Source organism: Brachyhypopomus gauderio, chromosome 4 (genome assembly GCF_052324685.1).
Source record: "Brachyhypopomus gauderio isolate BG-103 chromosome 4, BGAUD_0.2, whole genome shotgun sequence".
Classification (NCBI taxonomy): Eukaryota; Metazoa; Chordata; class Actinopteri; order Gymnotiformes; family Hypopomidae; genus Brachyhypopomus; species Brachyhypopomus gauderio.
This window is the reverse complement of record NC_135214.1, coordinates 25,543,371-25,558,754: the sequence shown is the minus strand read 5'-3', so window position 1 is coordinate 25,558,754 and position 15,384 is coordinate 25,543,371. Positions and strand designations below refer to the sequence as shown.

The following is a 15,384-nucleotide window of genomic DNA, read 5'->3' as shown; positions in this document are numbered from 1 at the left end:
CAAACATCCTACCACCCCTACAGTTCTGCCCCAAACACCCAATCACCCCTACAGCCCTGTCTCTCCACCCAATCACCCTTACAGCCCTGCCCCAAACATCCTACCACCCCTACAGTTCTGTCCCCAAACACCCAATCACCCCTACAGCCCTGTCTCTAACACCCAATCACTCTTACAGCCCTGTCTCTAACACCCAATAATTTTTACAGCCCCAAACATCCTATCACTCCTACAGTCCTAACACCCAACTGCCTCAACAGCCCTGAACTATGATAAATAGTTTTGTGACAAAACCCATTGTAAAAACAAAAATAAATTACCTCAATTGGATAATTTCCAGAAGTCTCTGGAGATACTATACACCCTACACTGCGAATGTATCTGTGTTTTGAGAGAAAAATATCAATCATGTCTTCTTTGGCAGTAAAAGATGATACCATGTTGTGTAATGTAGCCTCTCTCCTAAATGTTGTAGTGTGGACACTGAGATGTTATCTTTAGCATGCCTACAACCTTCAGTAACCCTTAACACAAAATTAATCTTTAGAGAACACTGCCTACACTGCAAATTCTGACTCTAGCCAGAATATTTTTAACATAGATTATAGTGTATGAGTGTCAGGCAAACTGACAGGACTGGGAGCTACACAGTTGTCTAGTCCTGAGGGTACAGAGTGCTCTCTGGGGCGGTGTTTCTCTCTGGGGCGGTGTTTCTCTCTGGAGAAAGTACCCAACCACATTCTGAATGCTGCACCTCTACTAGAACACGTGGCAGAGAGCGAACGCAATGGCACTCAAGTGGGACATGAAAGAAATAGTTGAGGATCGTAGCAGAGATTCCTTCCTGCTGATGGCAAAAATACAGCAAAGCTGATCTCTCTCTCCTGATCTCTCTCCCCTGATGTCTCTCTCCTGTTCTCTCTCCCCTGCCTACAATGTTCATAAAAACAAACAATGTTCATTGTTGTGCTTGTTTTTCTAAATTATCCAAGCACAATTCACTTTGCACAAAAAGACTAATTAATAAAACGCTGGAGCAGGCTGCACATTAGATGCGATCTGGCCTTTAGTGAGTCCAGGTAATGTGTGATTCATTTGGTAAGGGGTCATTTTGAACCTCTCATGACCTATGCTGTCAGTAGCGGTGCCCTAAATCGGATTAGGCAGGAGGCCGACTCCTGCCTGCAGACACCTCGAACTAGCCTGTCTAATACAGCCCCCCTGAGGCGGGCGGTAATGCCACAACAGGGCTGTGTCAGAGTGTCAGATTATCAGCCAGGAATGGGCACAGTGGCCACAGTCCAGGTTCAACTAAATGTCAGTCCAGCTCACAACTGAAGAAACACTGCCAAACCCAGTGATACCCAACACAACAGGTGGAGAGGCGAACGGTACAAGTAAGGTGTACAGCTGAGGGGGTGTGTAGGTGAGGGGGTGTGTAGGTGAAGTGTGTGTAGGTGAGGTGCGTGAGGTGAGGGGGTGTGTAGGTGAGGTTTGTGTAGGTGAGGGGGTGTGTAGGTGAAGTGCGTGAGGTGAGGGAGTGTGTAGGTGAGGTGTTTGAGGTGAGGGAGTGTGAAAGTGAGGTGTTTGAGGTGAGGGAGGGAGGTGAGGTGAGGGTGTGAAGGTAAGGGTGTGAGGTGAGGTGTGTGTAGATGAGGGGAGGGGGTGTGTAGGTGAGAGCATATAGTAAGTACTTACACACATATAGGATGTACTTGCAGATATAGTAAGTACTTGTACATGTATATAGTACTTACACACATATACGTACTTACTTACACATATATAATAAGTACTTACTTACACACATATTAAGAACTTTCTTTCACAAACCTTTCTGATTGGTCCATTCCAGTCACCAGTCCCCTGTCATTGATCGGCCCGTTTAAGCCCAGCGATTGCCGCCAGTACATGGTTGGCCAGTCCTGTGCTGCCAGCGCCATTCGCGGCCGCGTCTGAGTGCGCTCTGTTCAGCCGCCATTTTCTCTCTTACCAGTGGTTCAGCTTCAGTTCTGCAGGCCATTCAGACACTTTTTTGATAACTCAAGGCTATGGATTACAAAGCTTCTTCATTTACACGTGCTTCTGCTCTCTCTGTGTCACCTGCATCACAGTAATAATAATAATAACAATAAAGCAAATAATAATAATTGTTACAAAAACACATACAGGTGTAAAAACATCTCATGCTCATTTCGTGTGACAGCTAAAACAGATCAGAGTCCATTAGTATGCCTAGTGTGATGGGGCAGACGCAGCAGGAGGCGAGGTAACTTGTCGAATCTTTAATGCCCATAGCAACAGAGAGGATGACAACTGCACAAAGAAAAGACGAAGAGGCACAGCAAGTTAAACTCGTAACTCAAAATATGTTAAATACACGTTGAACTTGGGACACACTCAACATGCACCACCGGCTGGCTCTCGCGGGGTAGGCTTGAGGACTATACAACACAGGACGGCAGGACCTGAAAGGCATGCGGGATTATGAGAGGTGTGTCTATAAACCAGTTATTGTGAGCGGGGTAGTGGTGTCCTGGGGGTGTGTCTGGGAGTGGGCATCTTTTATCAAATAGAATAATCTCTTTTACCTTTATTGAGTTGGAGAAGGTTTTGGCCCATCTGGTCAGTGATGTGTTCTAGGCACTTTTGGAGAGATTTACGGGATATGGTTGAGTACATCTGAGGGTCTTTTGTGTAGCTGTGGTACAACAGCCCTCAGTCTGTATGATTTGGCCAAGTAGAGACACGCATACGTTAAACAAGAACAGCCTGAGAACTGAACCTTGAGCCACTCCTCAAGTTACTGGCACTCTTTCAGAAACCATATTTTCGATTTCAACAAAGTAATTCCTGCCTTGCAGGTATGAACTGAGCCAACTTACTTAGACTGTTCCTGAGAGACCAATGCATGTCTCTAGTCTGTCTATAAGAATGTTATGGTCTACAGTATCAAAGGTCAAGCAGGAGTAGAACATCTTTCCAGAATCTGTGTTCAAATGTCGTTAATTACCTTAATTACAGCTGCCTTGTTACTGGGAGTAGGCCGAGATTCTGACAGTGTTTTTTTTTGTCTCGACAGCCCTTTGCAGGTAACAAACCAGAAATGTGCTTGAAAACTATTTTCTTAGTGATTTCCCCAACAAATGGCATATTTGAGATTTGACGTTTTTGTGTTTTTGTTTTTTAACAGGCTTCACCACTGCAGTTTTTAGTGTGTTAGGAAAAACACCTGATAACAATGAGCTGTTTACTGTCTCAAGTATGTCATCTGCTACTGAGTGAAACACATTCTTTAAGACTGTAGTGGTAAGGAGGTAGTAGATGATTTAAAGTGCATTACTGTAAAATTGTTAATAGCACTTCTGGGACATTTCTGTCATAATTGTATGTGGTAAGGTTAGAGACATAAGTATATATATTTGTGTATAAATATATTATAAACAGCCCTTATTGGTATATTCCTTTGTGACTAATGTCACTGTGCCAGTGAGATAATAAAGTCCATAGACATCAGAATTATTCATCCTCTGGATTAATTCATCACTCTGGTTTCATTTTTTTCCCTCCTTTCTCCCATGGCACAGTGTTCCGTCTCAGCACAGCCAATCTGACCTGAGGCACAGCACAGTCGCCCTAATAGATAATAAATAAAAGCAAACACGTGAGGTCTAGGAACTAGTAAACATGGTGTCTGGGGTCTACTAATTGTGTCTAGGGACTAGTAAACATGGTGTCTGGGGACTACTAATGGTGTCTGGAGACTAGTAATGGTGTCTGGGGACTACTAATGGTTTCTGAGGACTAGTAAACATGGTGTCTGGAGACTAGTAATGGTGTCTGGGGACTAGTAAACATGGTGTCTGGTGACTAGTAATGGTGTCTGGGGACTAGTAAACATGGTGTCTGGAGACTAGTAATGGTGTCTAGGGACTAGAAAACATGGTGTCTGGAGACTAGTAAACATTGGCCTAACACTGAGCTGGCATGCTCTTCTCGGTCTGTGTGATTCAAAGCTGTGTGCATGTGACCATCTCCTGTTCCTTTGGGAGAGGGAAAATTAGCCAATTATCATTTGTCTACTTGTGACTGTATTGATGCAACATGCTAATGAAATGCTTTGTCCCTTGTTCAGTGTACATAGATGATCTAACAGTCACCCAAGAATAGAAATCAGAAAGTTAATCCTAATTAGGTAGTGAAAAAAAGAAACATGATAATATGGTGTGTCTGTGAGAGAGACATCTGAGAGAGTGAGACAATTCTAACTCTATAAGCCATAGAATGTGCTTGGAGAGAAAGAAAACTGACAGTGAATTCAGAGAGAGAGAATGAGCTCTGTACAATAGTGAACTTATAGTGTGAGCTCTGAGAGGGTGGGCAAGACACATCTGAGTGTCTGATTATGCAGATTCAAACACTAAACACAAGGCATCACAGCAAACACACATCTGAGTGTCTGATTATGCAGATCCAAACACTAGACACGGGGCATCACAGCAGACACATCTGAGTGTCTGATTATGCAGATTCAAACACACAACTGAGTGTCTGATTATACAGATTCAAACACTAGACACAGGGCATCACAGCAAACACATCCGAGTGTCTGATTATGCAGATTCAAACACACAACTGAGTGTCTGATTATGCAGATTCAAACACTAGACACAGGGCAAACACATCTGAGTGTCTGATTATGCAGATTCAAACACACAACTGAGTGTCTGATTATGCAGATTCAAACACTAGACACAGGGCATCACAGCAAACACATCTGAGTGTCTGATTATGCAGATTCAAACACACATCTGACTTGACTTGTTGGATGCTGTAGAAGATCCAGGGGAACAGCGGTGTGGGGACCCCAAGCAGGCTGGGTCTGGCCTGGTTCCGACCTGGGTCTTCTGCTCCCAGTGAGGAGAACGTGCTGTGCTAATGGTTGTCGCTGTTTTTGGAGCTCGCTGATAATCTGTTCCACATTAGATTGTGTACCACATTTTTCCTCTCGTAAAGACAAATGAACATAACTGAATACATCTCTTAATACACCTGTGAGAACTACATACACACACTGCCTTACAATGATAATCCACAACTTTTCATAATGAGAGACGTGCAGGATATGTTGCTAAGTAACGAGCACCATTCCTGATCATTCCATGAACATTTTGTTTTGATACTTACATAAAATTGATCGTTTCAAATGTAGGCAGATTACAGCCTGTTCCAGTGCAAACATGGACTAAACTAATGCAACTGGGGAAATGCTGAATAATATCTGCAAATACTGCAAATCAATTTTTTTTGGCTAAAATTCATCATTAGGGTAAGTGTAAGGTAGCGCGCAACGAGGAGCCAGGAGAGCTTCAGGGAGAATGAAGCAAGATGAAAGAGGTAATTTTACGAGCAAAGGTCACCACTTTCTCCATAATGGACACATTTCACCATAAAGTAAACCCCCATCTCAGCCAGAAGGCTGGGCTTAATGTACTCAAATTGCAGCAATCAGAAATTTATTTTTAAATCGTGTCTTCGTCCTGTTCATTAGGGCTATTCAGAGTCACCCAGAAGGAGAGAGGAGAGACACAGCAAAACAGTCCTCTCTTATAGAAACAAAACACACACCACAGACCACACGAGTGTCTTCACCGCTTTAAAACACACATCACAGACATTAGCGACTTCACCACTTTACAAAGAGACATTCAGTTCCTCACTAACCCTCACCAACCCTATCGCTCCCTAACCCTAACCAACCAACCATCACTAACGCTAATCCTCACAAATTAACCATGACTAACCCTAACCCTCACTAATCATCACTAACCCTCATTAACTAACCCTAATCCTCAGTAACTATCCCCCACTAATTAACCCTCACAAACTAACCCTGTGGTGCCTGCCGATCATCAGAAGCTGTTGTCCCGCAGGAGCGAGGGTAATGGTGACAGGGTAGGTCCCCAGGCCATCAGGCCCCCATGTTCATGGGAAACCTGGTTAAGATACATCTCCATGTGTTGGGATACACAGCAAGCTGGTGCTGCCTCCAGTGGCCAAAAGGAGCAACTGTTATGCGCAGGTTCAACACTGACCCCATTACTAAGAAAAAAACAAGCACCTTTTTCCTCACCATGGATACAGCCTCACCATGGAAACTATTTAATTGCTGTTACTGCTCTATAGTACCTTCTTCCTGTATGTTTACAGAATGCCTTCAAAATCGAAAGATGAACTGGCATTTATTTAATATAAATAAACAAAAACGTGTGTTTTATGTGTTTCTCCAATGTTAAACTCAAACATTGTGGTTATTTTTCCATTGTAGTGGGTTTTACATTATGCAGCCATTACATTTCAACAACATTTCATTTGTATACAAATTACAATATACAAGTAACAATATACAATATCATTAAATAGATACAGGATGACACAGGATCATTTTAATACAACCTTAACAAATATAGTCTAAGTACGTTTTCCATACTGTAAGTTATAGAAGTGTAAAAATGAAAATATGGAACATTCATTGTGATAATTATTAACAGTTGTGATGTGGGTGGCGAACGTAATTTGTTGGGGGGGGGGGGGGGGGCGTAAATTCGAATGTAAGTTCAAGTTTTTACGGCGGCTTATCAAATATTTATTATTATTTATGAGGAGATGGGCTGCGGGCCGGTACAAATTTATTAAAGGGTTGGTTCTGGCCCGCGGGCCGCCAGTTGAATAGCCCTGTCCTATATCCTGAGTCCGGAATGCTTTAGTAGCCAGTCAACACCATTGAGAAGTCCATCCAGGGATTCAGCCACAGTGTTCTGGACCTACAGTGAGAGACATATGGGTTCGAATTTCAGGTTAGACATTAGAGTTAGGGTTAGTCTTAGACACTATGGTTAGAATTAGGGGTCAGTCTTAGACACTAGGGTTAGATTTATGGGTTAGTCTTAGACACTAGGATTAGGGTTAGGGTTAAGGCTTAGACACTAGGATTAGGGTTAGGGGTTAGTCTTAGACACTAGGGTTAGGGTTAAGGCTTAGACACTAGGATTAGGGTTAGGGGTTAGGTTTAGACACTAGGGTCGTGGGGTGTTTTGCTGGGACATTAGGTGTTGTGGTGAGCTGTCAGGTGTTGTACTGAGTTCAGTGCTGGGTTGTTCAGTGCTAGGTCGTTAGGTGTTGTGCTGGGTTTTGTACTGGGTCATTAGGTGTTGTGCTGGGTTGTTCAGTGCTGTCCTGGGTTCAGTGCTGGGTTCAGTGCTGGGTCGTTGGGTGTTGTGCTGGGTCGTTAGGTGTTGTGCTGGGTCGTTAGGTGTTGTGCTGAGTTCAGTGCTGGGTCGTTAGGTGTTGTGCTGGGTTCTGTGCTGGGTTCAGTGCTGGCTCGTTAGGTGTTGTGCTGGGTCATTAAGGTGTTGTGCTGGGTCATTAAGGTGTTGTGCTGGGTTGTTGGGTGTTGTGCTGGGTTCGGTACTGGGTTGTCAAGGTTTTTGTGCTGGGTTGTTCAGTGCTGGGTCGTTAGGTGTTATGCTGGGTTCAGTGCTGGGTCGTTAGGTGTTGTGCTGGGTTGTTGGGTGTTGTGCTGGGTTGTTGGGTGTTGTGCTGGGTTCGGTACTGGGTTGTCAAGGTTTTTGTGCTGGGTTGTTCAGTGCTGGGTCGTTAGGTGTTGTGCTGGGTTCAGTGCTGGGTCGTTAGGTGTTGTGCTGGGTTGTTGGGTGTTGTGCTGGGTTGTTGGGTGTTGTGCTGGGTTTGGTACTGGGTTGTCAAGGTTTTTGTGCTGGGTTGTTCAGTGCTGGGTTGTTAGGTGTTGTGCTGGGTTCAGTGCTGGGTCGTTAGGTGTTGTGCTGGGTTCAGTGCTGGGTCGTTAGGTGTTGTGCTGGGTTGTTGGGTGTTGTGCTGGGCTGTTGGGTGTTGTGCTGGGTTCAGTACTGAGTTGTCAAGGTTTTTGTGCTGGGTTGTTCAGTGCTGGGTCGTTAGGTGTTGTGCTGGGTTGTTGGGTGTTGTGCTGGGTTCGGTACTGGGTTGTCAAGGTTTTTGTGCTGGGTTGTTCAGTGCTTGGTCGTAAGGTGTTGTGCTGGGGATTCTCACCATCCATGGGTTGGGCAGTAGGCTGAGCTGCAGCTGGTGGGCGACAGTCACACACGGGGTCCTGCTTGCTCCATCTCTGGACGTACAGGACAGGACCAGGAGTGGGCGGGACGTGGGACCCCAGGAGTGCTGGACCATAGCCTGCACCTCGGCACTGTCCTCCTCCCACTCACCTGCTGCTCTCCCCAGCACAACACACAGCACACGGCAAAATGACACACACATACACAACTACACACACACAGCACATTCACGCGCGCACACACACACACACACACACACACACACACACACACACACAGTACATGCAGTTTTGCAGGTTTTACACAGACTCATTACTGCACCTGCGGTTATCTCAAAGTGGTGACAGACGACTGACAGATCAGTCAGGTTTGCCCTTTACAGGGATACACACTTACACCCATGTAGGGACGCACACTCAGTTACACACAGTGTGGGTGACCTGTGCATAGTGCATGCATGTTATCCTATGACCAGCCCATAACTAGCACATAATTTAAGGTCATGTTTGCTCGTTTGTACTAGCAGTGTCAAAACAACAGCTATCAAATGGATGTTACAAAATACAGTGATGTAAATGTGCCGTATTTTGTCAATTTTTACACCGCAATCGAAATTTGTTCTCCGTTTTTTAACCCATCTGTGCAGTTAGAACACACACAAACACACTAGTGATTACTAGGGGGCTGTGGATCACACGTGCCCGGAGCGGTGGGCAGCCCTAGCCTGGCGCCCGTGGAGCAGTTGGGGTTAGGTGCCTTGCTCAAGGGCACCTCAACCATGGCTTCAGGTCTGGGAATCGAACCCACAACCCTCCGGTCACAAGACCAGTTCCCTACCACCAGGCCATGACTGCCCCAATAGGTTTATATTATATTTATTAGCATCATCATTATATGATTTGGCTTTTTTTAAAGCCAAAAGCAATAATAACATTACTGTATTTTTGTAAGTCTTACCACTCTCTGTTTCTGCATTGGCCACAAAGATGAAGCCGTTCACCGCCCGACACACCTGCTGCACCTGTGGAGTCGCACTGTAGCAAGGTCTGCCGGACTCATCCGCCCCCTGCTGGTCAAAGAGCTTACTGCGCACCCGTAGATGCTCAAGGCGTGCTCTCTCCCTCTCTGCACTGCACAACGGCACAACTATTTCATTCATCTTTTCTCAGGAAATAGAAAACTTTCAGAATCTTATTAACCTTCAAAATCTCAGTTGGGACATGTGTTTTACATAAACCATATTACAGAAATTTTATATATCAAACAACACAATAACTTGCCAGTTTGTTGAGTATAAAGTGATAATGTTGAATCTGTGCTGTCCTTTGTACAGAAAACTGATTCCAGATCCAACACCTAATAAAAATGATTCATTTTACACATCACATGTTCTCAAAACAGGGTGCAACAGGTTAGCACAGACAAGCAGGTGGCGCACGCACCGTCAATCTGTCTCTGCGGGATCCCCGCCACAGGCAGCACGGCAGGCGTGTGCATCATGGTGGTCATGAGCGAGACGTCCAGCTGCTCCAGACCCGGGCCAAACATGGCGAAGCGCGGCTCCCCCCCCCCCGCCAGCGACTGCAGGAAGGAGGTGACGGCCTCGTACGCCGGCCGTCGCTGACGCCACTGACGTCGACACGCCGGGCTGGATCTGCGGTACCTGAGGGAGACGCAGACCCAGAGGGGACGAGGTCTCAGAGGGGGACACCTCCACACACACACACACACACACGGCCTCTAACGTATCAGACTGAAAGTCCAGGATGGTGCAGGACCGCAGAAGAACACAGTGCTTGGAACATCTGGTACCATCTGTGGATCATCTAAAGACAGTTGGTGGATATCAGACAGCAGGTGTCCGAGGCTCTGGGAAGAGGACAGAATTCCTCTTCCCAAGTGTATATTACCACAGAACTGCAATGATTCAAACAGAAGAGAAGACGCATAAGGGAATTTCATGTCTTCCCTCTTGCCATTCTGAAGCACAGGCTACGTCACCTCAAACTCTCTACCAGCTTATCCTGACATGCTGGAAGATGCCGAGGGCCCACAGTGCTGTGCTGGCCACACTTACTCTGCCATGAAGTCGAGGTTTTGTGCCTCTGTGCTACTCAGATGCATGGGCGGCAGAGACAGGTGGTCGACCGATGCCCAGCTGGGCATATCCCTGAGCAGGAAGTATTTCCACAGCAGCGGGTCCTGGACCATCGATCTCCAGTATCTACTCGTCCCACCCAGTCGGCAAAGATCTTGAGGAGAGAGGTAGCTCATAATAAAGAAGTGCATATCCACCTGTGGAGCAAGAAGACAAGACACTTTCTCTTCATGGTCTAACTGTAGATTTTAGAATCCAACCAGGATTTATTTCACTCCAAAGTACTCAGACAGATGCTTAGACTTAATCAGCTACGAAAAAAGCATATCATAACTCAGAGTGCATTACCGGCAGGTTGTCCAGAGAGGCCCCGGTGACGTCGTGTTGTTCTGGCCCTTCACGCCTCGGGCTCCTGGTGTCCGTGAAAAGTCTGTCTCTAATGCTCATAAGGCTTCGTAGAACCACAGATTGACTAAGCACGCTGTAATTACTGGACATTGTTTGGAATTTAAATCGTCTCGCGGATGTAACATAAATTAATATAAACTGTACATGCAGATAAGTGGCCAAATAACACAGGTTTTTTAATCAAATCTTTCGCCTACCAAACGATTCCGAGTTAAAACAGCTTGTTGTTACGGAAAATGTTGTTACTGACATTTTCCGGGAACCAAAGTTAACACGTATATAGTAAGTGATGTCACGGACAGTGATGCATTATGGTTAATGCAGTCCCCGGATTTTAACTCACTCGTTATTTTTTTATATATTTTTCTCGTCATTATACTTAATTATACAATTATGAAACGTGAGGAGAAAATTTTCCCTGGTGAACTCGCCTGTATGTTAGTAGTTATCATAACTTTCAAATTCTATACGGTTATTATTAACCCTTTGTAATCGCGCCAATTTTGGGCAAAAACTACAAGTATCGTGCTATGTTCAATCTCAATCAAACGACAGGTAGAGTTCGTAAATGAGAATTAATATTTTCTTAAACCAAAATTTATTTTCAATGAAGACATAAAAAAACAAACAAGAAATGAAATACAATTTTGAATACAAGCAAAAAGTTTAGAATTTTAAAGGTATACTATGAAAATATCAAAGTTCCCATCTCTGAACATTACAGCTTGTCAAAAAGGAAAGACGCAACATTTAATAAGTAAGCAAAAGATGCAGTATACAAATATGATATTAAAAAGAAAAATGTTCCATACTCAAAATTCCATACTCAAAAATGGTTGTGAATACTTCAGTCTTTAACATGTCTGTACACCCCCCACTGATAACATTTCTGTTCACATTTATAATGCAATTAAAAATAAATAAATAAAACTAAAATAAATTAAAAAATGTTTTCCCCCCACAGCTGGAATATCTTTTTAAACAAATAGTTATTAATCTTTTTTTAATATTTTACAACAGAATTCTTACTCGACATCCGCAGAGAACTCACATGCCCAACTACCAGTCTGGACTCTGGAAGATAAGTGCTTTTTAATAACTTTTTGTAAGTTTGTTTTTGTTGTTTTGTTTGGTTGTTTGTTTTCATTAGATTCAGAACTATGAAACGTAGTGAGCTCTGACAGAGCGGTGGGTGCTGCATTTACTGGAGAATACTGAGGATCTCCTTGGCGTTCTCCGTGTTCCAGCCTTGGCCCTGAAGGGGCCCCTCACACGCCAGCACATACTTATGCAGGATCTGAGCACCAATATCCCGGAAATGAAGCCTTTCCTCTCTGTGTTCTGCAGCGTCCGTGCTGCTGTCCTCATATTTGACGGCCCAGAAGCACATCTCTCCGATGTACATCATCGTAAGCAAATGGGTGTCCGAGAAAATCCCTAGCAGGACAAGAGAGACTTGTGGTTTCATTACTGACAACATCTTAATCACTTATAAAAAAAAAAGAAAACAATCACAGCATTTCTTAGTAAACTGCTCAAAATATATTTAGTTTAACTGGCACAGATCTGACTGAAAACCACTGTAAAACCTGCCAAAACTCCCTGCGCTTGTGGGCCGAAGCAGGCAGCAGAACGTGATCCACAGTGAAACATTCGACAGACACTGCAGCTCTACATCCCACATCATGTCATCAGGTCGCCAGATTTACCTTCTGCCAGGAAGCTGGCGGTGGCAGCATCGTGGAAAACGACTCCCTCGTTCAGCTTCACAGAGCTTCGCACCTGTAGCATCCTCATAAGGTAACGCACCCCCTCCTGAAGACACTGGAAAGGGGGAGGACGAGGAGAGAGCAGTGAGGGGGAGGGGAGCGGTGAGACCGTGGGCCACGCCCTGCAGACGGAGCCATACTCACCTTGAGGAAGGTGGCTTTGTTCTTCTTGATCCACTGTTTCCTCTGATGCAGCGTGTGACAGTACATGTACAGCAGGGCTCCACGCCGCCAGTACAGACACTCCAGCAGCTCCTGCCCCAGGACAGACTGCACCTGCAGCAGGACACACACCAGAGCAGCAACACCATTATACAACTGTATAACTCTCAATTGCATTTATTAAAACCTGTCAAATGTATTTGAATGAGTGAGTGAGTGGGTGAAGTGAGTGAGTGAGTGAGTGGGTGGGTGGAGTGAGTGGAGTGAGTGGCTTGCCTCCTGGGCAGGTGCCAGCCGCCCCGACAGCACTTCCGGCTCTGTCAGGTCCTGCAGCAGCTGCTGAATGGTGAATGGAGAGGTGTCCTCGGGGAACTCCTGGTCAACCAGTTTGTTCTCCTCATAGAACGTGATGTCCAAGATTACCTGCAATAACACCCCACAAAACAGACAAAACAAAGACAATGTCCTCACTGCAGACAATCACACAGTAAGGACTGATCACTAGATAAAGGCTGATCACTAAGCGCTTTGTGACAACATGTGTTGTGAAAAGCGCTATACAAATATATTTGATTTGATCACTATACAACAGTACATTTGCATGCAGCCATCACTCAAAAATGATAATCACTCCTACAAGAATATTCTTACATATGCATCAGTGAGGTAGAAATGTCCAAATAAATTAAAAAACATATGAAACAAACATTAATTAGTGTCCATTAAAGCTGGTTACTACACACAACTGTATCAATCTCAGGAATGCTGTGGGGTAAACAGTCAGTGTGGAAGATCAAGAAGGCCTGAGGATAGTGTCTACTATATACTATATACTGGGACAGTACCTGTGTGTAGTCCTGGAGCAGCCTGGGGAGACTGCTGCTCTCTCCCCCATGTGTGTAATAGTTTTTCAATTTGTCTAGTATGGAGGATGCATTCTGTAAATAGTCATCATCTAGGAAGGAAACATGTTGTTAATCACCCATGGATGCGTTTGAGAATCTGATTTATGGTACTGCGTTCAGAGACTTGCAGGTCTAAACAGACATCTCCAGACCCCCAGATAAGGTATTGATAAGCAATTATGGTCCAGTGTGTGCATTCACATGGACAAAGTCAGTATATATACAAACATGAATGAAGACCAATCCTTTATCTACTTTCTCCAAAATAATTAGGTTAAAACTGACTCTTATCAAAGTGAAGCTGGCTGCTATGGTCCATGATGGGACAGATGACCCAGAACCTTACAGGTCGTTACTGATCTGATCAACGTTCAACTTTGTGTGTCATGTGTGTCAATTGTGATTTTCACCCCCATCTGAAAATTGTCCTCCGCATTTACCCATTTGTGCAGTGAGAACACACACACTAGTGATTATGATGATATGCCCTGCTATGAACTGTTATGAACTACAATCAAAAAGGTTAAAAAAAGGCAACTCACAGACTAAAGCCATTTTCAGCTTACAGACAACAGGCAAATGTACAACAAACTGCCATAAAAGACAAACCGTTACTGCATGCCAGTTTTGCAATACAAAAGAACAGCACCACGAGCTGCCACACACAGGCCTGCAGGACAACTGCACCTTGAGCAGTTTCTCCATCAAGATAAACTCAAAGTAGAATCATCCCACTACTTAAACTGTAAGGACTCTGTAAGTGACCGTCTAAGGGGTGGTGGCAGTATCAGAGATACCAGAGGCTCCATCTGTTTCACGGTCAAAATATTTCTCCCGTGGACAGTGGGCAGGTCTAAATGCTCCCCATGAAACACACTTTCAGCCACGAGCAGCCCATGACGCTCGAGTGCTGTGCGAGGGAGTTTCGCCAATTGTTCCGTGTGGTCTGTGAACGAATAAAACAGGAGAACGACTCTCAACCGCACAGATATCAACGGCAAATCAGCCTGCCGGGCCATTAAACACACCACGTCGGATCCTCCTTCCCGGGTCTGGTGAAACACAGACCCGGCCGGGCAGCCGCACATGTGGCCTACACACCAGAACCCGCCACACATGCCCACTGGCACCACAGGGAGGTTAGCACAGCTAGCAGCCCCCCTTCGTCTACAGCCACTACCTTCTTCAGCGCAGCCGCAGGCGGGCGGGTTTATCTCGGTGTGTGTGTGAGGGGGGACGCGTACTTCTCCGTGCGAGGTCCCACAGCCCCGCCGCCGCGGACGGGGACACCGGAGCCGCTCGTTGTGGTTAGCAGGCTAAGCTAACGAGCTAAGCTAGCTGTCAGAATAAACGCGAGTGTTTGGCTAGATTAGCATTCAAGCAATTTGCCGCAATAACAGCCAACACGGTCAGTTTTACAATCGTAAGACGTGCACGCTCGTTAGAAAATAAAGTAATATGAAGAATTACCTTGCTTTTCCGTCCGAAGAGAGGCACACTTGCTATCCAACTCAAAAATCCTTCTTTCCAACTCGACACCCCTCCTGTAGTCGTCGGCCATGACTGAAGAGCGGTCACGTGACCGCCGACCACGTGGGCGTGTGTTTGGATTATTTTCAGAGCGCCGAGAAATGAGCAACAGTTGCTGTAAAGGCGCATGACTGCTCCATCAAAACAAAAGCCAGCACGGGAAAACTGTAAATGTTGGGGGTTGGGGGTGGGGGGTGGGGGGGGGGGGGGGGGGGGGACAGCAACACCGAATTGAGAGACTCAAAGTATGTTGATGTTAATGAAGGGTAAACTCCGCGGGTTTGCATGTTGCTTATAGAACCTGTGTCAATCTAATACTAAAAGGCAGGAATTTTGAGTTAACTATAAAATACATTTAAAAATCACATATAAAAGTATGATTTTTGACAATATAAACCCTTTCT

The 15,384-nt window shown here is 45.1% G+C and overlaps 2 protein-coding genes across 3 annotated transcripts; both read right to left on the bottom strand.

The window, feature by feature from the left end:
* Nucleotides 1-5,729: 5,729 nt before the first annotated feature.
* fbxo4 (F-box protein 4) lies at nucleotides 5,730-10,886 on the bottom strand. Of its 2 annotated transcripts, XM_077003294.1 has the most exons (7): nucleotides 10,555-10,886; nucleotides 10,186-10,403; nucleotides 9,551-9,771; nucleotides 9,389-9,464; nucleotides 9,066-9,238; nucleotides 8,086-8,261; nucleotides 5,730-6,824 (listed from the first exon to the last, which is right to left on the bottom strand). In XM_077003294.1, exons 1-7 carry the CDS (start codon nucleotides 10,702-10,704, stop codon nucleotides 6,741-6,743), a joined length of 1,098 nt encoding a protein of 365 aa, XP_076859409.1. In that variant the 5' UTR covers nucleotides 10,705-10,886; the 3' UTR covers nucleotides 5,730-6,740. The 2 variants fall into 2 exon arrangements, with proteins under 2 accessions (XP_076859409.1, XP_076859411.1); XM_077003296.1 differs by lacking the exon at nucleotides 5,730-6,824 and having other exon boundaries at nucleotides 8,119-8,316.
* A 311-nt stretch (nucleotides 10,887-11,197) lies between these two features.
* On the bottom strand, nucleotides 11,198-15,078 carry rimoc1 (rab7a interacting mon1-ccz1 complex subunit 1). The gene is made up of 6 exons (XM_077003293.1): nucleotides 14,921-15,078; nucleotides 13,391-13,500; nucleotides 12,822-12,968; nucleotides 12,528-12,659; nucleotides 12,324-12,438; nucleotides 11,198-12,051 (listed from the first exon to the last, which is right to left on the bottom strand). Exons 1-6 carry the CDS (start codon nucleotides 15,009-15,011, stop codon nucleotides 11,816-11,818), a joined length of 831 nt encoding a protein of 276 aa, XP_076859408.1. The 5' UTR covers nucleotides 15,012-15,078; the 3' UTR covers nucleotides 11,198-11,815.
* Between the last annotated feature and the right edge of the window lie 306 nt (nucleotides 15,079-15,384).

What these genes read in the sequence shown, in the direction of transcription:
- rimoc1 (XM_077003293.1), bottom strand. Translation starts at nt 15,011, where the DNA reads ATGGCCGACGACTACAGGAGGGGTGTCGAGTTGGAAAGAAGGATTTTT. An exon ending in TGCTCCAGGACTACACACAG is followed by an intron (nt 12,969 to 13,390) that starts GTACTGTCCCAG and finishes GTGTTATTGCAG; the next exon opens with GTAATCTTGGACATCACGTT. An exon ending in ACAAAGCCACCTTCCTCAAG is followed by an intron (nt 12,439 to 12,527) that starts GTGAGTATGGCT and finishes CCCCCTTTCCAG; the next exon opens with TGTCTTCAGGAGGGGGTGCG.
- fbxo4 (XM_077003294.1), bottom strand. Translation starts at nt 10,704, where the DNA reads ATGTCCAGTAATTACAGCGTGCTTAGTCAATCTGTGGTTCTACGAAGC. An exon ending in AACCTCGACTTCATGGCAGA is followed by an intron (nt 9,772 to 10,185) that starts GTAAGTGTGGCC and finishes CGTCTCCCTCAG; the next exon opens with GTACCGCAGATCCAGCCCGG. An exon ending in TACTGCCCAACCCATGGATG is followed by an intron (nt 6,825 to 8,085) that starts GTGAGAATCCCC and finishes CTCTCACTGTAG; the next exon opens with GTCCAGAACACTGTGGCTGA.